General features: G+C 35.2%; 1 protein-coding gene across 2 annotated transcripts in view; it reads left to right on the plus strand.

Moving 5' to 3' along the window:
- Nucleotides 1–556: 556 nt before the first annotated feature.
- Nucleotides 557–20,888, plus strand: part of Tbc1d15-17 (TBC1 domain family member 15/17) — a 305,943-nt gene continuing 285,611 nt past the window's right edge. Inside the window, exons 1-2 of one of the 2 annotated variants that reach the window (XM_090404708.1) lie at nt 557–860; nt 6,517–6,612. In XM_090404708.1, coding sequence (XP_090260834.1) covers nt 846–860; nt 6,517–6,612 — 111 coding nt within the window. In that variant the 5' untranslated portion in view covers nt 557–845. The remainder of the gene's footprint in view (nt 861–6,516; nt 6,613–20,888) is intronic. The other variant, XM_090404709.1, reaches the window with a different exon arrangement.

Here is a 20,888-nt window from a genome sequence, read left to right on the forward strand (position 1 = left end):
CCGTGCGATGAATTTCATCTCCCGGTGTGAGACAGTCTATAGGCAATCCCAAACATGCCCATATCGTGATTCGAACCCACAGTCTGAGGGTTGGAACAGTGAATAGCTGAAGAGTGGATATGCTGACTACTCTGCCAACCAGGCCGGCATAATAGGTATACTGTGATTAATGGTTGGTGTGGACCCCCGCCCCGAGTCTTGGACTCCATGGATATACACAGTTAATAATAATAATAAGAAGAAGAAAAAGAAGAAGAAGAATTTTGCGACTCTCTCATTTCTGACTTCAACATCTATATTTTGAGCCAATCATAATCTTCCATTTTGAAAACAACGGATCCGATAATTTATGTTTTGATATCTTTGGGAAATGATTATTCAATTCGACGAATAAAATGATTATTCGTCGCTTGAACGTTAATCTACAGCTATTTCGATTTATAGACTTTGAGATGGGTTTTATTTTATTTAATAGATTCGTATTAAATATAAATACAGTATCGTATTGCGTTGACGTCTGGTTTGCAGCGTCCTCTTTATTGGTGTATATTAGAAAATGTGTGTCAAAGTTGGTTTACTTCATGATGTGTTAATAATCTTGTGACAGTGATTTTGTAAAAAAGAATATGGTTAAAAGTGTTATTTTCTGACAGGTATACACACGTAATTACTATTTAAATATTTTATTGAGGTATTTTCCGCTTCAGCTGAGCATCTTCCAAGATGTGTGTCGTCAACTGTAAACAGATCGTGATGTACGCAAATAGAGAAGAAAGTTGCGACTTGCATATCTCTAAATATTATTAAAAATATAGATACATCTTTATATGCATACGAAATAAACTATGGATAAATCAGAGGTAAATTATTTTCTGGTTTGTTTTATTTGTACATCATTGCTCAGATATGAGATCCGAGGTGTATTAGTTTTGTTTTCGAGATTGTCTATTAAATATTTTAATAATTAGAGTAGTCCACGAGAATTCTATTATTCTCCACGAGACTTGAAGGATGAAAAAAAAAATGTACTTTTTGTGTTAAATGAAAACGGAGTTACGTGTGTTCGTTCGAAATTGCGACATCAGTGCAAGCATAATATTGACCGATGTTCCTTCAAAATAACGCCAAGCACATCTTCATCTTGATTAATAAAAATAAAAATTTAAAAAAAATCAAAATTCAAATTCAAACCAATTTTAACCGATAGATCTAAGATCTATATTAGAAATAAAACACTCAGACTGGAGACTACAGATATGAGAGTTTTGAGAAAGATTCGAAGTAAAACAGATAGCATCAATGGCAGAATCGTGTTAAAAATTAAAAACGAGAATATTAGAAAGAAACTTGATATTGTTACCAGGCAAGTGTGGGCGAGCAGAGTTAAGCTCATAGTACAGTTACTCAAATTTTTATTTTTATTTTAAGACCAAAGGAAGATGAAGGTCTAGGTTTTTTTATTTTTATTTCAGTCTTCTAAGGAACTTCTGATTGATACACAATAAGAAGTTCCTTAGAAGACTGAAATATAAAACATGAAACAGTATAGGAGCCATTCTGCATGGTTAACCTAGTGACTGTGCGCTTCACAATCATATGACTGGGGAAGGAGTGTCCTAGGTTCGATTCCAATTGGAGACATAAGTAGCTTAAGGATCTTCCTCAGCCATAGTAAAGTTCACCAGTCTTGGGCATGGACAGTAGGTCCCCCCCAGTTTATCTGGGGTGTTTCATCCTGCAAGCAGGCAAACCAGCCCCGTGAACACACAGGATACAGCTATAGGATATAGCACGACAAGGAAACGCAACGGGAAACCACTTTGCTCAGTCACTGCCCTAGTATGGTAGCATAGCTGCCCCTACCATCTGTAAGGATGAAAGGAAATCATTCCATTCCATAGGATAGATTAATTTGGAGAAAAAATGTTACTAGGAAGTTAGTAATGATGTAGGTTTTTCATGTAGTATTATCTTACCTTGTACACTCCCGAAGTTATAAAAAAAAATAAGCTAACACCTTTTTATTCATGTATAGCGAGTAGGCAAGGCTGATTTTAGCCCTATGTAACTTTTGGAGACTGAGTGGGCAGTTCAATCTCCACTGGTACCCAATCAGAGATAGCTGGCCCAAGGCTATCACTAATTAAGCAGCACGCAGTGAAGAGAATGGCTCAACAAGTGCTGCCATCTTGTGGTCCCTAACACAATATATTTAATGTCTGAAACAGTGTGGGTTCTACGGTTGATTTTCTTGAGTTTCTGGGAGAAAAAACCCCCTTGCTTGTGCCAAAGATCGACTAACTCGGAAACCGGTCGAAAAAAGGCTTATAAAAATTTCCTCTGGTCGCCGACTAGATTCAAAACACCAAGTCTTCCTTCGTGCAGTTAAATGCTGTGGTGTGTGCAAATGGCACATCCACTGAGTTACACAGGCCCTTACCCTGAATCTCCCCTTGAAGTTGCATATCAATAATTTCAATGATGATAAAAAAAAAGTCTACTATTGAAGGAAGATGTATTTCAGAAGCTAATAGTTTTTGGCTAAATTAAAGATGCCAAGAAATTATGTTCTTGTTAATCCTTTATCCAAGTGTATGCAAACAAAGTTTACTCATGGAGTATCTTCATGACTAGGCTACTTGTTTTTAGAGGTTAATGACTTTGCATTAATTGATTTAGTATCCCATAATGCAAAGCACACATCCTGTCAGGAAAGTGTATAATGCTATGCATTATGGGAAGGGCCGGTATGTGATACTACGGCAATTAATGTAGTCATTAGCCACTATATACCAGTAACCTAGTTGTGGAATGTGCAAGCAATATTCCAAGGATGGTCAGTTCTGAGACTTAATAACATGTTAGGTTTTGAGCAGAAGAGAAATAATGTTTTGAAAAAAAAAAGTTTTTTGGAGGCTGAGGAGACTATGGATGCAATATGCTTGTGCCAAGATATGCTAAATTGGACAGTCAGTCCAAGAAGAGAAAGCTGATCGTGAAAAGATGTAAACAGTTTTATAATTTTATAAATTCACTGCAGTGCAGACTATTTCATTGGGCATTGCTTTAATAGTACGTATAGTATATATCTTTCTTTTTAAAAGTAAGGCCTCATACTTACTTATTTCTAGCCTCAGGCCACATAAAATGTAAATCCAGCACTGTATAGAAATGTAGTTTATGTCAGGGAAGTTAGGAGTAGGAGCTTCTTAGAGAAGAGCGATTGGTCTTGACTGTTAAGTTGAGCATTTCTTTTTGTGAGGAAAAAAAAATGGCAAAACTGGATTTTGAAGCATTGAAAGTAACTTTGTTGTTTCATTGAAGAATGGTGGGAAGATCAGTGTTTCACACACCTATTTTACACACACTTTCTCCTCGGCCAACCAGATGTTTTTTTATTTTTATTTTTTTATTGCTTTTTATTATTATGATGATGATGATGATTCACAAGACTTCGTGGGAGGCCCACTCTAGAAAAGACAAAGTCTATCAATCCACTCCATGAACCCATTGACCATTCATACTCTCATCACTCTATCAGGCAGTGCATTCCACGGTTCAACCACCCTCCATGCAGAGAAATTACTCCTTACCCTCTTGCTTGCAACTTCCTTTTGTAACTACCAGGGATGGCCCCTTGTCCTCGCTCCCTCCCCTGTTCCACCAAATATAAGAACTCCCCAGTGTCAACTCTTTACTACCTCTCAACAGTTTAAGTCTCAATCATATAATTTTTCCTTCTTCTATCTACCAAACTCTGCAGTCCACATTTCCTCAGCCTATCCTCATAACCAACGTTGCACAGTCCTGATATCATCTTTGTTATCTGCCTCTACACTCTTCCACTGTTAATTTATCCCTTTCAAATTCTGGGGACCAAATTTGAGAACAATAATTCAAGTGTGGTCCAATCAGGGCTTTATACTATGGAATGACAACTCTTTATCACTGTAGGTCGATGTCCTTCTCAATATTGCAGTAGTCTTCTGGGTTACCTTCATCACCTTTGCGATATATTTCCTGAATTCCAGGTTTCTATCAATCATCACCCTCTGATCCCTTGCCTCCTCTTCTTCCTACAGAGTATGCAGCCTCCCATTGATGTATCCCAAACTTCAGGATTTTACATTTAGCTGAATTAAACTGACACCCCCCATTCATTTGCCTATCTGTTCAGCTTATTCATATCCTTTTGGAGGGCTACCACATCTGCACAATTACAAATAGCCCTTCCTAGCTTCACATCATCTGCAAACAACTGAATATCCCCTTGCAATCCATTGATAATGTCATTGATACAGAGATTAAACAATACAGGTCCTAGTACTGAATCCTGTAGGATCCTGCTTGTAACCTTCTGTTTCCTTGATACAGCTATCCCATACACAACTCTCTGATACCTATCAGATAGTTACTCCCAAATCCAGTTAACTAACCTGACATCTAAACCCATTTGCTGCAACTTAAATATCAGCTTATCATGCAGTACCCTGTCAAATGCCTCTGTGAAATCGAAAAAAATGGCAGAATATGTGTTTCCCTCATCAACTGCTCTTGTTACTTTATTCTAAAAGGCAATCATATTACTAAAACAAGAGTCCCCCTTAATAAATCCATGCAGACTTTCACAGATAACATTAAGATAACATTATCCTCATCTGCCCAATCTGTAAATGATCCCTCACTAATTTCTTCAAAATCTTAAGAACTACTGAAACACAAATTGGTCTATAGTTTGACACTTCCAGTCTACTACCACCCTTATGCAATGCCACTATCTTTCCCTTCTTCCACTCCTTGGACACCTTTCCCATGGCTGCACTTTCGAAAAGCCAGATCAGTGAAGCTGTAAGTTTTTTAGCACTTTCTCTCAGAATCCTTGGCAAAATCTATCCAGTCCCATTACTTTATTGACATTCAAAATACTCAGTATTTGAAACACACTCTCTTCTTGCACTTGTAAACCTGCCCTATCCTGCTAGTATTAAAACTTACTTCTCCAGGATTAAATACTCAAAGTTTGAGCAATTCCACTATGTCCTTTGCATCAGTCACTCTATTCCCATTATTAGATAAAAATTGGAGCCTCCATAGGAAGGCTCCTCCAAGCACCATATTGCAATTGGAAGAACGACAGTATATTGCACCGAGTTCGATTCTTGTCATGATGGGAGGAATCTTTGTATGGATTTTTTCAATTGAAGGTGCGTTAACTGATCTCATATGGAGGTAGCAGGGTTTCTTTCCCAGAAACTTGGGTTTTTATCCCACATACAGATAAATCGGCCCTTCAGAACACACACAGTTTAGACAAAAAATACTCTTGGTGGTAAGCAGTAGATGCCGTTGATGTAGATGATGGTAGTAGAGGTTTGATGTAGTGGTGGGGAACGGAGAGTTGTAGAGTAGGTGTCCTCCCTTGATGAGTCTTCGGACTCCTTGGAGGTGTTATGAAATAATAGTAATAATGATGTCATTCTTCCACAATCATTTCTCCTCCTACTGGCCATATTACAAAATAATTCCTTAGACTTTTCTTTGGATCTCAGAGTCACTCTCTTCTCATATTCCAGTTTTGCTTACCTCTCCTGGTCTGAGTCATTTTTCATGCATTTGCTCTCCTTATATCTCTTCCATATCCTAATATCTCTTCCATATCCTAATATCTCTTCCACATGCCCTTTATATTTTCCTGTTTTTGATTATTTTGATTACTAATTTATCTTATAAAAATTTTCATTATTGACATTTACTCTGTCATTTACTCTTTTTTTTTAAAAAAAAAAAAAAAATTATCATAAGCTGCTTTTCATTATTTTCTTTTCTTACCTACCAGCTGATAGTTTTTAAGTTGAGATCGCTTTTAAATCTAACATATTCACTTTCATATAGCTGTTTAGTAATTCTTTATAACAGAACTGAAATTGCCTCAAAATTGTTCATTATGACAAAACCAGTTGTTTTTTAAAATAATTTTCATACATTACGTTGGTTAATCAAATAATGTCACTCAGCTGTTTTCAAATTATGTACTGTTAAAAAGAAAACTCTGTAGGTTTTGCCTTTTAATAATCCATCTGGTTGTTTAAAATAATGAAATATCTTTTACATCACAGGCAAGAAAAATCACTTGCAAATATATCAGTTATTGTATATTTTAAACAAACTTAATACATTACAATTTAATGACATTTATTTAGTTCCATTATAAGAATAATTTTTCTTAAGCAAAAAATTAAATCATTTTAAAAAAGTAAATAGTACATAGAGGCTAATATTCATTACTTGGTAGTAGTAGAAAAAGACAGCAAAGATGCACATGGTTGCAGCAGTCAATTATGCCTCTCAGGAAAAAAGAAAAGGAAACAGAAAAAGAAAAGTAAATGGGTCATTGAATCTCACCTCATAGTCAAATAATTTTAATAGTAGTTTTGATTTTTGTATGTGTTTTTGACTGGAGGTGTATAAAAAGTGTGGATTTCTAATAAAATTCTGTTCATTTTCTTTTATGATTAGATTGTATATGCCCATGATAATATTCTTGTCCATGTAGTTGGGCCACATAGGGAAGAGGCAGTAGTTTTTACTGGAAAACTAATCATACGAGAAGTAGTGAGTATTTATGTATTTAATTTTAAATCTCGGATATTTTAATCATATGTAATGTATTATCACAATGGGGATTCCGTTTTGAGCATATTTATATATATATATATATATATATATATATCTACTGATGATAGTTAGTATAAGATTATAGTTTAATTCTTTATACTACTTTAGGAAAAATTATTTGTATTTCTGAAGTATTGAATAGCTAAAGTACTGTCCGACCATAGATCAAATACGAGAACCTCATTTGGCTCGGTGCCAAGAAGAGTCAATTCATGTCGAAGGGGAGAAAGAAATAAGGCGATGTACGAATTGGTCACCAACACACTCAAAATCACGTGCTTTATGAATCTACCACCCACCATCACTAACTGATGCTAACGCTGTCACCAAATTAAGATTGGTAAAACAAACACTCAAGAAGAAGAATGAAATAAGTGAAATTAATGAAAATAGAGAAATAACCACAATCATCACCAGACTAAGGACAGAACATTTTAAAGGCATGAAAATTCAGCTAGATGGTAGTAGGAGCCATGAAGCATTCAAGAACTATCCAGGAGTTGAACTAACACCATATCTATTCTTGTCCAGCAATTGCTGCTGCTCTACAGAAAATTAACAATAACCCTAAAGAAAAGCTCTACTCCATCAAAATTCAACAGATTGCAAAGCAGTTCTGCAGCTCCACGATCATATCTAGAAGCTCTTCAATGGACTCGACGACGACGAGACCGGAACAGACCAATATGGTCTATATCCATAATTAGCGTTATGATGATGATGATGATGAATTAGCTAATAATAAATTTGGTTTAATCCTTTATCCAAGTGTGAGCAAACAAAGTTTGCGCCTGAAAGTATCTTCAGGACTGGGGTAAGGTGGTACAACACCAGGCAACTCCTTGCAAAGGTGGAGCAAGCTAACATCAATCCTATCTCAGTATCTCCCATAATGCAAAACACATCTCCTTGTGGATATGTATAATGTTATGCATTTTACATAACATTATACAAGGGCCACTACCCAGACTCATTTCGACCTAGTCTGGGTAGTGGCCCTTGATGGCTTAATGAGGTCGAAACTAGTCTGGGTTTCGAAAATGAGAAAATGAGGTCTCTTCAGTGGGAGCCCAAGTGGCTCCCACTGAAGAGACCTCAATAAAGGTCGAAACTAGTCTGGGTAGTGCGAAACTAGTCAAAGCGCTGGTACGTGTCATTGCAGGTTCTTACATAGTTATTTATTTACTAACAAGCGAGAGCGGTGAGCGCTCTGATTCTGATCTGCGCACCGCTTTGAATAATAGGCTATATCTTCGGGAATTTTTCGAATTTTTTGATAAAAAGTTAGCAACAGATTTTTAAAAGTATACTTTCAGAAAATAATATTAAAAAATCGATTTTTTTGATCCTCTAAATAGTACTGCCTCCTTAAAACTATCAAAAACTTACAAATTAGCAAAAAGAAAATGCCATAGAGGAAAAACCTGACGTGATATAGAAAAATGGGTTTGATATTTGAAATCAGCGCACCCAAATTAGTAAAAAACAAGTCTCATATAAAAGGCAGCAAAAATTGTGTTGGACTGTGTTATTTAACACGTTTGCTGCCACACTCCTCGGGCATAGTTCCCACACGCCAAGCGCTTTCACGTCTCTTCAAGGTCACTACGAGTAATTTCGTAGCTGGCTTATCAGACAGAATTTTGTTTTATACACCAACTACGAGTAATCTCATATCATCCCCACCTATATATTACATGCGCTGACGACTGTGTTTATTGCGTCTAGTCTCTAAAAACCTTCAGTTTCACCATGACCATTAAAAAAAAAACTAGAATTAGAAGCTTACGCTAATATGAGCGAGGATGAATTTAATGAATTGATCATCGCAAATGGAAGGATAAGTGGAATATTCTTTCTATTTCAAATATGCACAAATTTGAAATGGTTGAAGTGAAAAATCGGAATGGTAAAATTCAATTAAAACCAAATATCGTTAGGGACTATAATTTGGGTATGTCAGGCATCGATCTTTCTGATCAAATGCTTTCTTACTATTCCGCCTTACGAAAGATAATTAGATGGCCAAAGAAATTGGAAATGCGCATCTTTGAAATATATACATTCAAAATGTGCATAAATTTTATAATGTAATTACTGGAAATGCAATGACTGCGTTAAAATTTAGAGATCAATTTATCTTAGTTTTTGTTGGAATGGATGAGCTTGCAGCATCACAAAATATCAGCAGGAATTGGGATCTTCATTATTTGGAAATTTTACCACCTACATAAAAAAAAGAATCACCCGACAAAGCTATACCGAGTATGTACACGAAACAAACAACGACGCGAAAACAACCAAATAGTGATGTGAAACACATTATTATTGTCCTGTTTGCCCGGAAAAACCACCATTGTATGTGGAAAATTGTTTTAAAGTGTATCATTCGTAATTTGAATAAATTGTTTTTTATTTTATTGATTTAATTTTATTATTTTATTGATTTTATTAGTTTTAATTTGATTTACAAATTACGGGTTAACTCGTGCTTGGCATAGGAGGTCGGTAATCGACATATGAGTATATTCTTAGTTGGCTTCTGAGGCACATATATAATATACTATATTTTAGCTGAAATTATTTCCCTTCTACCAAGCTCCCAGACGTGCTCTCTCCGCTTTATTCACAAGCGAAAGGTCCAAATTAAGGTACATATACTAAGGGTTAACTCGTGCTTGGTACAGGAGGTCAGTAATCGACATATGAGTATATTCATAGTTGGCTTGTGAGGCTCATATACCAACTACGAGTATACTCGTAGTTGGCAGCGAACGTGCCAAGTCCTTTTCTTTTATTTTCTTGCTGGAATTGTTAGATCTTGAATGAAGAGTTTTTTTTTAAATACTTCATTCAGGATTTAACAAGTTCAAATCAACAAAGATATACTTGTACATAGGTAAAGATGCAGATTGTTCAAGGATTTATAAATGAATACCTATAATGTAAAATTACTCTATAGAAAAATAATAAGTGTAATCTGTTTTGTAAAGTTTAACAATGAAAGAAATATTCTATGAAAATCATTTATTACGATGTAAGAATAAGAGTTCAAAGTTTACTGGCGAAACTTTTTGATAAATATTTGACCTCCGGCAATCGAGACTGCACAGCGAGTGGCATGCTCATAATTCCCGGAAGACGCTGCAAAGGAGATCGTCTCGCATGCAAAAAGATCGGTATCGGGGAGAAAAACATGATGCAGTGAGAGGGGCACCAAAGGAGGAAAATAAAAGGAGTCTGCTCCCCTTTCTCATGGCTTTTTTCTTCTCGCCTCTTCTTGGGTTCCGGAGTCTTCTGCGGCTCGGCATCGACACCCGTGGTCCCAGGGTCCTGGCTCAAGACACCTTCGGAGATGAGTAGCTGAATACGACCTCCGAAATGGCATGTCAGACGGAGACAAAACAGCAAAGGAGTGGGCCAAGCATGGATACATGATCGGCCTTCCATAGAAACCAGTACCCGATTAGTGCCTTGAGCGACCACCTGTATCAAAATTAAGGTGAGCTGATTCTAGTCCATTTCAGAGGAAGAGACTTAATAATATGTTCCAAGTCAAGCCATGTGAGACAATCATCCAAAGAACAAGCATTTTATAAGAATAGTTGAAGAATAAGTGATGGACCTGATGAATTTCTTGAGAGTTGGTAATGTACAACCTTTAGTGTTTCTTTATTGAGAAAAGGGAAAAAATGTTATGAATTAGTAAGCAGGAACATTCTATTATAGAACTCTTAGTGATTATTTAGTAGCAGTGTCATAGTTCCATGAACATATTAATGAGTGATTGTATAGAGCAGTGGTGTTCAATCTTTTTTACTACGCGAGCTACTTTTCTATAAAAAGTTATTTGGCGATCTACTCTCTTATAAGTTATTCTGTGATCTACTTTCTTATATAGATCACGTTCCCCCCCAACCTGATATCTGATTACACACAAATAAACGACTAAAAAAAATACACAACTAAAAAACTTTATTTGTGTATTTAAAAATTTATCACTTTTAATTATTTTAATACAACAAATATTTTAATACAACAACAAAAAAAAAATATTGGAATAAAATATTTATTTCTCTATTTTGGAAAACCCAAGTTAGAAAGAACAACAGATTGATTACAAACTCACAAGTTACAGGAAATGCTGGTTGATAAAAAAATAAAAAAAGTTAATGCGAAATTTGGCATTGTTTGGACCTCACAATATTTTCATAGTCAAGTTGATATGAAGAAGTGGCCAATCGCAGACAATCAACCAAATGATCATTTGTAATTTGGTTTCTTAATTGATTTTTTATAACGGTCATATTTGAAAATGCAGATTCTGAGAAATATGTCGATCCGAAACACGACAGAATTTTTCGCGCAATATCAGTTAATATTGGGAATTTTTCATGTGCATACTTCCAAATGACTTCATTGTTTATTGATTTTAAATGTAAACTATTCCTAATGTTTATTATCTTAAGTTCTACTTCAGCTTGGTTTATATCAAACAACCCAAATAATTTTATTTGAAATTTCTGTGATGTTCAAGTTTTCTTGAAATGGATTATTGATAAAAGATGCAATCATTTCAGTTTTATTAAAATCTTTAAATCTTGAATTTATTTCTTCCTCAACTAATTCTATTTCACGAATAAAGTCTTTTAAATCATATCAAAGCATTTCTTGATTTTGTTCAAAATATTTTAATAAATATGGGAGATGTCTAAATTTGCGGTCATTTATATTTTTCTTTAATAAAAGTAAGGATTGTTGGAAAGTTTTTATTGAACTTAACATGTCAATTAAATTTTTATCTCTACCTTGTAACTCTAAATTTAAATTGCTTAATTTTGTACAGAAATCTACTAAAAATGATGTGTAACAACCATCTTTTATCACTCAATTGTGGATAAATATCTCCTTTTTCATCAAAAAAAAATTTTATATAGTTAATTGATACAAGAAATCTTTCTAAAATTGGCTTCTGCTGAGTCAGTGAACATTATTGTACAACAGAAGTTCCCTATCATCATCTGCCTGTAATTTAAATAACTGCCATTGCAGGGCTTTTCCTTGAACAGAATTTACAATTTTTAAATGTAATATCCAAAACACCTTTTGTGGTTAATCTTTTACTACACAGTACTTGTTGGTGAATAATACAGCGGTACATTAAAAAAATCTGGATATTTGTCATCGTTTTTACATAATGAAATGAAGCTTGATTTATTACCTATCGTTGCAGGAGCACCATCAGTAGTAATAGACGCAAGTTTAAAAAGCGGAAGTTTGTGTTGCTTCACAAATTCATCAAATGCCGAAAAAATGTCTTCTCCCCTAGTCCTTCTCAATAATGGTATAATTTTCAAAAGTTCTTCTTTACTTGAATAATCTTGAAATACCATGTGAATAAATACCATTAACTGAGCAATATCAGTGAAATTATTTGATTCATCAAATTGTAATGAAAACGCAACACACTGGTGAATGTCTGACATTAACCTGGCCTGGAAACTTTTCTCCGGCAATTGGAGCTCTTCCTTTCGGCAATTTGAAACCTTGTCTGCAGCCTAGAAGTAGTTCCTCTCTAGCGACGTCTCGAACCGAGAAGCTCCTTTCTGGAAGCGGGAAACTCCTCTCTCAAGCAACGTGGATCTGGGCAGACTCCTCTCTCACAGCAATTCTGGAACTGGGATCCCTTCTGCTTGCTTCAGTCCCTTTTTATTAGGCTTCCTCTGAGATCTCGCATGAAGTTTGGCAACCCCCAAAGAATCGGTATGAGTCTTTCATCTTAAGTTTCAAGTTCGGCACGCCTTTTGTTCTCCTCCGCTTTCTTTTGATTGTAAGTTGCCAGCCATCGGAAAGTTATTTGAACTCTTTCTGACTGACTTTGGAGATGTTTACACTTAGAGCCTGCAAGCCTTTCTCATACATACAAGTTTCAATAACAATCTTTCTAATGCTGCCATGTACAGCTTCGGCGACAAAAACATTGCCTTTGTTTTTAACAGTCTAACATATTCTTATTAAAGCAGTATATACAGTTAGCTTCATAAGAGTTATTTACAAAAACATCTAATACAAACTATACCGAGATAAACAAAGTTTATTTTTTTACAATATTCACATGGGACTTAACCTAAGTAAAAAATCAATGTAATGTGTTTTGGAATATTTAATATTTAAGCTACAATCGAGTTTTTAGACTTTGCTTATAATCGTATTCACTTGGTTCACTGATCCAAATTAATTCATTTACCCGGACTTATAAGAAAATTATTGATTTGACAATTTTAACGAAAAATAAACAATAGCAATACACTTAAAGCGAATTAAAAATAATACCAAATAATGATAAATAAAATATTATGTTTTCAGCTTTAATTAAATTTGTAAGGAGGAATACACAAGAGATCGACCAAAAATCACTCCCCAATTGACGGGTTGAACACCCCTGGTATAGATGAATTATGTTATGCATGTTATATGAAATAGTTAACAAAGTTTATAGAATAACTGCTTTGGAGGAAATTATAGATCGGTGTATTGATGAGAGCTAAGAATTATTCTAGTAGTAATAATTCATGATATGATTCAGTAGTGTCGAATTTGTTTGCCATGATTAGCTTTATAACCTAGAATGCCATTAATTTAGCTGAGTATATAATTTGGATATGTATTCTAAGATTTCAATAAATGTATTTTGTATTTTAACCTGACTTATGGCTTGAAATTGAATGTAATGCACCACTCATTTTAATCAGAACCTGAGCGGGATAGAATAACGTAATTGAGACCACGACTGCAAACGAAAAGTAGCACAAGTGATTTAGGTAATTTGATATTAAGTGTGTTTGATAGATTGATCAGTTTTGTATATTTTCTGGGAGTTGTTACTTGGTTAAGAGTTCTTCTAACCTATAGGTATTGGCTGACACAGCTAAAACAAATAAATTTGCCAGTACCTAATTGAGGAGTAACTCCTGATAGTCGTTACAAAGGATTTGGCTCTAACCTTAGACAAACCCTTTGTTTAATTAATTAATACATGTGATCAATCACAGGGTCGAAGCATAAAATAATGTGATAATAGATACAAAATAAATTAAAAGAACAAGATATAACTGAATCCTTTCTTCAACAAGGTTCTAAGAGATGTAAGTTTATAATTTTTTTTTTTTGGTAGAATAGTGTAAAGGAATGACTCTTTGCTTATTTCAGTAGACAGGTATTCTAAGTCGGTCTGTTTTCTAATTTCATGATCGTATTGTAACCAACTTCTCCAATATTATAGGCCTATAAAGTGGATGATCTCTTTAGTCTAGATCATCGGTTCCCAACCAGTGGTACGTGTACCCCCTGGGGGTATGGGGCGTTCACGGGTACATAAAATAATAATCAGTAATAGTGGAAAAACAATTAAAGTAAACAAAATGCAAAACATTAGTTATGGAACAATAAATATCAGTACAGTAAACCCTCGATTTAACTGACAAAATTTCTGGTCCGTATGTCACGTGAAAATTAACACCCTCTTAATTTTAAAATGCTTTTAACCAAGATTTGCTTATAATTAAATTAACAGATTATTTTTTGTTATTAATTTCCTGTTATTTTTAACCATTATGAATAGGCCATCATATATTGGAAAAACACTGTAGTAATTTAGCCGACATAAATGAGTCGCTGCTCATAAAACAAGATCGGCAAATGATTAGCACGTGATCACACCAATCGCGCTGTGATTGGTTCCTTTGTCTCGTGGCGTGACTTTCTGCGGCAGTTCTGACGCATGCCGGCCGATGCATTTGGAAAATCTACTTTATTATATAACAGACTTGGATTTAATGGACACCCTCTTCGCCTGAATTAGTTTGTTATATCGAGGTTTTACTGTATTTAAAAACAGCTATTTTAAAAACAAGGGGTACAATTTATAGAAATGGGTTTAAAAGGGGTACACATGTGGAAAAAGGTTGGGAACCACTGATCTAGATTTTCTTGTCCAGGCATCGAAAGTCCTCAGTGAAATGTGATCCTGTTGTTGATTCCACGAAGATTGTCTGTTCTGATCCGTTTTCATTATCTATCTAATATCCTTTTTTGAGGTCGACCCGGCCTTCTCTTTCCGGTTGGTTAGTATTTTATTATTTCTTCAGTATATCTAGTGTTGGCCGTTCAGTTTACATGTTCTATGAATTTTTGTTTATAATTGTTTAGTTTTTCTTCTATTGATTTTGTTTTTAGTTCTTTTAAAATATCTTTGTTCCTTTTTTGGTATATTTGGGAGAGGTGGTGTCGCTTGGGTCCCAGCATACACTCTTTGGGCACCATGTGCTTTGTTTACATCCACTCTCTCACTTTTGTGTTTGTGTTTAGGCTCATACTAATACTATAATGTGTATTAGTATTATTATTCAGGCCTCCATGGAGTCAAAAGACTCATCGTGGGAGTTCCTTTCTAAGAAACACAAGTCTATCAAGACTCATTGAGGGAGGTCCCTCCTAGGAAACACAGTCTATCATACCACTCCTTAAGTTCATTGATTATTCTCGCTCTCACCTTTTTATCAGGCAATGCATTCCATGGCTCAACCACCCTCCATGCAAAGAAACCACTCCTCACCCTCTTTCTCACAGTTTCCTTTCGTAACTTCCTGGGATGGCCCCCTTGTCATGACTGCTTCCCGCTGTTCAACCAAATGAAAGAACTCCCCAGTGTCAACCCTGTAACCACCTCTCAACAGTTTAAAAGTCTCAATCATATCACCTCTCCTTCTTCTATCCACCAAACTCTGCAGTCCACACTCCCTCAGCTGATCCTCATAACTAACATTGTACAGTCTTGACACCATCTTTGTTATCCGCCTTTGTACCCTTTCCACAGTCAATTTATTTCCTTCAAATTCTGGGGATCAGATCTGAGAACTATAGTCTAAGTGTGGTCTTATCAGAGTCTTATACAATGGAATGATAACCATTTTATATCTGCAGATCAGTGTCCTAGGTATCAGTTTAATGCAGCAATCCTCTGTGTTAGCTTCACTACCTTTGCAATATGTCCCCTAAGTTTCAGGTTTCTATCAATCATCAACCCCAGATCTCTTATCTCTCCCCTACTTCCTCCAGTTTAACTCCTTCCATAGAGTATGCAGCGTCCCATCGATGTGTCCCAAACCTCAAGACCTTACATTTTGCTGCATTAAACTGACACCCCCATTCATTTGCCCATCTATCTAGCATATTCAAATCCTCTTGCCGGGCACATCTGCACTATTACTAATAACCCTTCCCAGCTTCGCATCATCCGCATACAACTGAATATCCTCTCGCAATCCACGGACAATGTCATTGATATAAAGGTTAAACAATATAGGTCCCAGTACTGAGCCCTGTGGAACCTCACTTGTAACCTTCTGGCTCTTTGATATTGCTCCACCATACACAACTCTCTGATACCTATCAGACAGCCAATCCTGAATCCAGTTGACCAATCTGACATCCAGACTTATGTGCTGCAACTTGAATATCAGCTTATCATGTGGCACCCTGTCAAATGCCTTTGCTAAATCTAGGAAAATGGCAGTACAGGGGGGTCCTCGACATGCGCCATTTCGACTTTACAGTGGTAATCCCATAAATAATTTAAAAAATAAATTTCGACTTGAAGCAGCGCGATGTAAAATTCAAATGTCGCGGGCGAACTTGTTTGTGAGCATGACGGAAGAATACGCTGTTACGCGCCATTTGTTTGGGAGAGGTGGCGTTGCTTGGGTCCCAGCATACACTCTTTGGGTACTGCATGCTTTGTTTACATCTGCTCTCTCACTTTTATGTTTGTGTTTTTTTGTGACTTTTTACCCTTCAATATGGCTCTTAAACATAAGGCAGACTCTTCCGATGGCAGTGTGTCGAAGAAAAGGAAAGCCATTACATTAGAAGTGAAATTAGACATTATTAAAAGGGCAAAAAAAGGGAGAAACGGCAACGAACATCGGCTGCGCATTGAACTTAAGTCATACCACAGTCGTGGCTATTATCAAGGATAAAGTTCGCATCTTTGAACACGTGAAAGGATTGGCGCCCATGAAATCGACTGTGATTACAAAAAAACGTAGTAGGCTCATGATTGAGAGAGATGGAAAGGCTTCTTGTTCTTTGGCTGGAAGACCAGCATGGATGCCATATCCTAATTAGCCTCATGTTGATTCAAGAAAAGGCTAAAAGATTATTTTATGTTTGTTTTTTTATTACAGTTTCATTTTTGTCATTTTTCTGTACTATGCAGTAATTATGTTCTCCCTTTCATTTTCCTATGGCCTAGTTCTGTTTCTTGATATATACGTATGACTTTAGGGTGTTTTAGGTTAGGTAAGTAACTTAGGCTATGGTAATTCCGACTTGCATTGAAAATTGCCTTACGTTGGTCCGTAGGAACGGATCTCCGACATAACTCAAGGACCCCCTGTATATGCATTTCCCTCATCTAATGCTCTTGTAACTTGATCATAAAAGGCTAGCATATTGCTAAAACAAGCGCGCCCTTCACAAATTCATGTCGACTCTCACAGATAACATTACCCTCATATGTTTTGCAGTTCTTCTCATAAATCTCATTACATTTGCTTTTATTCTTTGTTTATCTTGTTTGTTTGTTTATTGCCCAAATTTCACTGCCATATAATAATGTGGGCAATGCTAAATTTGTGTTATTAATTTCCTGTTAATTTTGTATATTTTCAAGCTTGTTTCATTTTGTACTATATTTGGATTGAGTGTTCTATTCATCAGGCCTGTAATCTGTAAAAGTTTTGAAGTTTTTAATTTTATGCCTTTTTCTCCTTCATATGATATTTCACATACAAGATGACTGAAAGTATTTATCTGTTCCTATTATTTTATCATTAATAACTATCTTACATCTAACTGGAGTTTGTGCACAAAATGGCATGAAAATATCTATGGATATTTTCATTCTACACTGTTCTACTATAACGTTTAAATTATATATTGCTCTTTGTAAATTGTCTTCCATATCTGATATTATTACCTGATCATCTGCAAATAATGGCATATTTATTTTGTTATTCCGGGAAATTTCTATATCTGGATTGTTTAAGCTATTCCGCTGTATTAATATTTCATTAATATAAATATTCAAAAGTGTTAAAGAAGAAAACATCCCTGTCTTATTCCTTGGTTTATAGATTATTTTTCAGACATTTTTTCATTTATTTTTATTTTTATTTCATTATCTTTGCATATATTCCATATTGCGTGTAGTAAAATATTAGGTATATTTATTCTTTGTAATATATCAAACAGTATGTTTCTTTTTACTTTGTCAAATGCTTTTTCATAATCTATAAACAAAAGATGAGTTTCTAATTTAAATTCTCTTCTTTTTTCTATAAGTGGTTTTAAACAAAAAGTTGCATCCTTTTCTGAATCCATTTTGACATTCTAATAATATTTTTTCACTGTATATTTTCAATTTTTCATTAAGTATTCTACTATATATTTTGTAGCATGTATTCAGTAAACTAATACCTCTGTAATTATCAGGTTTTGTTTTATTCCCTTTTTTAAATATAGGTATTACTGTAGTTGTATTCCATTCTATTGGTATTTGTCCTTAGCTAAATGATGAAATTATTAGATTTAAAACTCTCGATCCCAATGTGCCCTCCTTTACATACTACCTAAGATAGTTGTCGCTCATAAATTCAAGAACCTTGCTCTCACGTCATTCCAATCTTATTGCCATAATTAAAATTATCTATAATAATTATCCTTTCTTTGTTCACTAACCTAAGTTGCTTATACATTTCTTCACCAGCCTCCACATTCCCTAGCCTATAGTAAAATTCAACTAAATATGTCTTCCTATCAATCTCTACTTTACATCACACTGTTACAAAACCCTTGACCCCTGCCTTTGCCCAGTCACCTTTATTACTGCTTATCCCATATGTCCTCAGTCTCAACTATCCTCCCCCACATATATCCCAATCCATTCCATTCCTATGCTGTTCATCCCCATCACTTCTGCTACTTCAACATCCACTATCCCTGTGCTGCATCTTCCTGTCCACCTGGGCTCCCTTGTTTTCTTACTCCTCTTGCATTCCCATTCTTTCTTCATCTCTCACACTACCACTATTTCCATTGCCCAGCACTTTAGTCTCTTTTCTTCCGCTTTCCTGATCTTTCATTTCACCTCTTATGACTTCTGATCTCTTGATTGCATGACACATTTCAATTCCTTCTAGCAACAGTTTCTCCAGTTCACTACTTCAGAGCTAGTCAAATGTAATGCATCACTTTTGTACAATTCCATTCTATCCTCAAATACATGCCTCATATCTACAAATTTGGTTGTGATTTTCCCACCATGATTTCATGATTATCATTCTCCATCTTAACTCATCATTGTCATATACTTCGGTGACACACTGACAACCTTTCCCACTATATTGTTCTTTCACTCTCCTCAATAACCTCTTGATATCCATCCTAACATTCTCCTTATGTCCAGCTAAATCATTTGTTCTGACAACCATCACTAATTCTCTTGTTTGTTTCCTCTTCATGTCCAAATCTTGCGAATTCTCCCTCCTGGAAAGCAGGCATTATGGACTCTTATTAATCAGTCCTTAAATAATGGAATCTCTATATGCTTCTATTCTCGAGTCTTTCATCTTTTTTTCTCATTTTTTCATTCATTCATTCTATCCTTTTGCACTCTCATTTGTTTCCACTAAATGTTTAATGTCACCTCCCATATTCGTCATTTCATTTTTTTCATTTTGAACAACTCTCTCTTTAATTCTTTCAATTTCACTCTCTGTCACTCCCATAGTCTTGGTCCCTTTTGTTCTACTGTACTTTACTTCTGTTTCCTCGTTCCTACTTCCATATCACTTTAATTTCTTCATTCTTATGTTCTTTTACTCTGTCTGTTTCACTAGCTTTCTGATATTCACACAGTGTTTTGCACCCACATTTCTGCCAACTTTCATTCCTTCAGTCTGTTTTGCCTTTGCTCATATTTCATAGTCTGACAAAATATCGCACTTTCTAGAAGTCCATACCTTCTGTCATCTCCTTTTCAGTCTCTCAACAAGCACATCTTTCACATTTCACCATGCATACATGTTGCACTCAAGACATTGAACCATTTTCAAAAAGTTAATAGCATTTGATCTTTGCACTGTACAGTATGCAGATCTCGTTTGTACTGCCATTATGTTCCATTCAAGGTAAGGTTCAAACTTTCAGTAAAAATATTTAAAAAAATTGGTTTAACTCCAGTAATCATGTAGGTACACTAAGCTATCAACAATAAACAATAATTTTACTAAAATGCAAGCAATATCACCAATTATTACACAAAATAGCACTTTACTTTTCTGAAACTCTTAACTGAGTTTCAGAAAAGTAAAATTTTTTCTTTTACTAATTTTTAGTAAAAGAAAAAATTAGTAAAAGACTAATGTTTCATTGAAGTGAAACATGGACAAAAAATTCCATAATAAAATATTTTTATGATGTATTGGTTCTTCTTCATAACAAATTAGAGTTAATATGTTGTGCAGCTGGATGGATAGTCATGGAAATATCGTAATAATCATATGTGGACCAGAATGGAGCACAATCTTAAGCTTTTAATAATTTATGGCTAATTTTTATCTCCTTTGTAACTACTAATGTTGACGCAAGTATGTTACTTATATAATAGTTGGTTTATCAGTGAAAATGACCATTTATTTATTTATGAATTGGGATGAATTGGGGAACAAAACTTCCCAGATATGAGAAATAAACTATATGTGGAAAGGACCTCTGCAACCTTTCCACTTTTTTCATGCAGTGACTTCACTCCAAAATGCTAATATGGTTATCATACATCTCAAGCTGCATTGGTTGTCACACAGAATAATCAGAGCCGTGTTCAGGACTTAGGCAGAGAGCCCTGTTCGAGAAGTATATTATTACAGTCTCCAACAAAAGTCAGTGATATTGTGAATGAGGAATACAGAAAGTATAAGATTAATCTTAGAGGGGAATTTTACATAGGCACATGGAATGTTTGGGGTCTACAGATGTGTACTCTTGAGATTGTCCGTAAAGAGATGGAGAGGTATGATATTGACATCCTGGGAATTACAAAAACCAGATGGAATGGAGAAGGTCACTTCAATAGATGGGATGGCAAGCTAGTT

The sequence above is a fragment of the Typopeltis vanoorti genome, chromosome 15 (genome assembly GCF_054136105.1).
Source record: "Typopeltis vanoorti isolate ZY-2024b chromosome 15, IOZ_Tvanoo_1.0, whole genome shotgun sequence".
Classification (NCBI taxonomy): domain Eukaryota; kingdom Metazoa; phylum Arthropoda; class Arachnida; order Uropygi; family Thelyphonidae; genus Typopeltis; species Typopeltis vanoorti.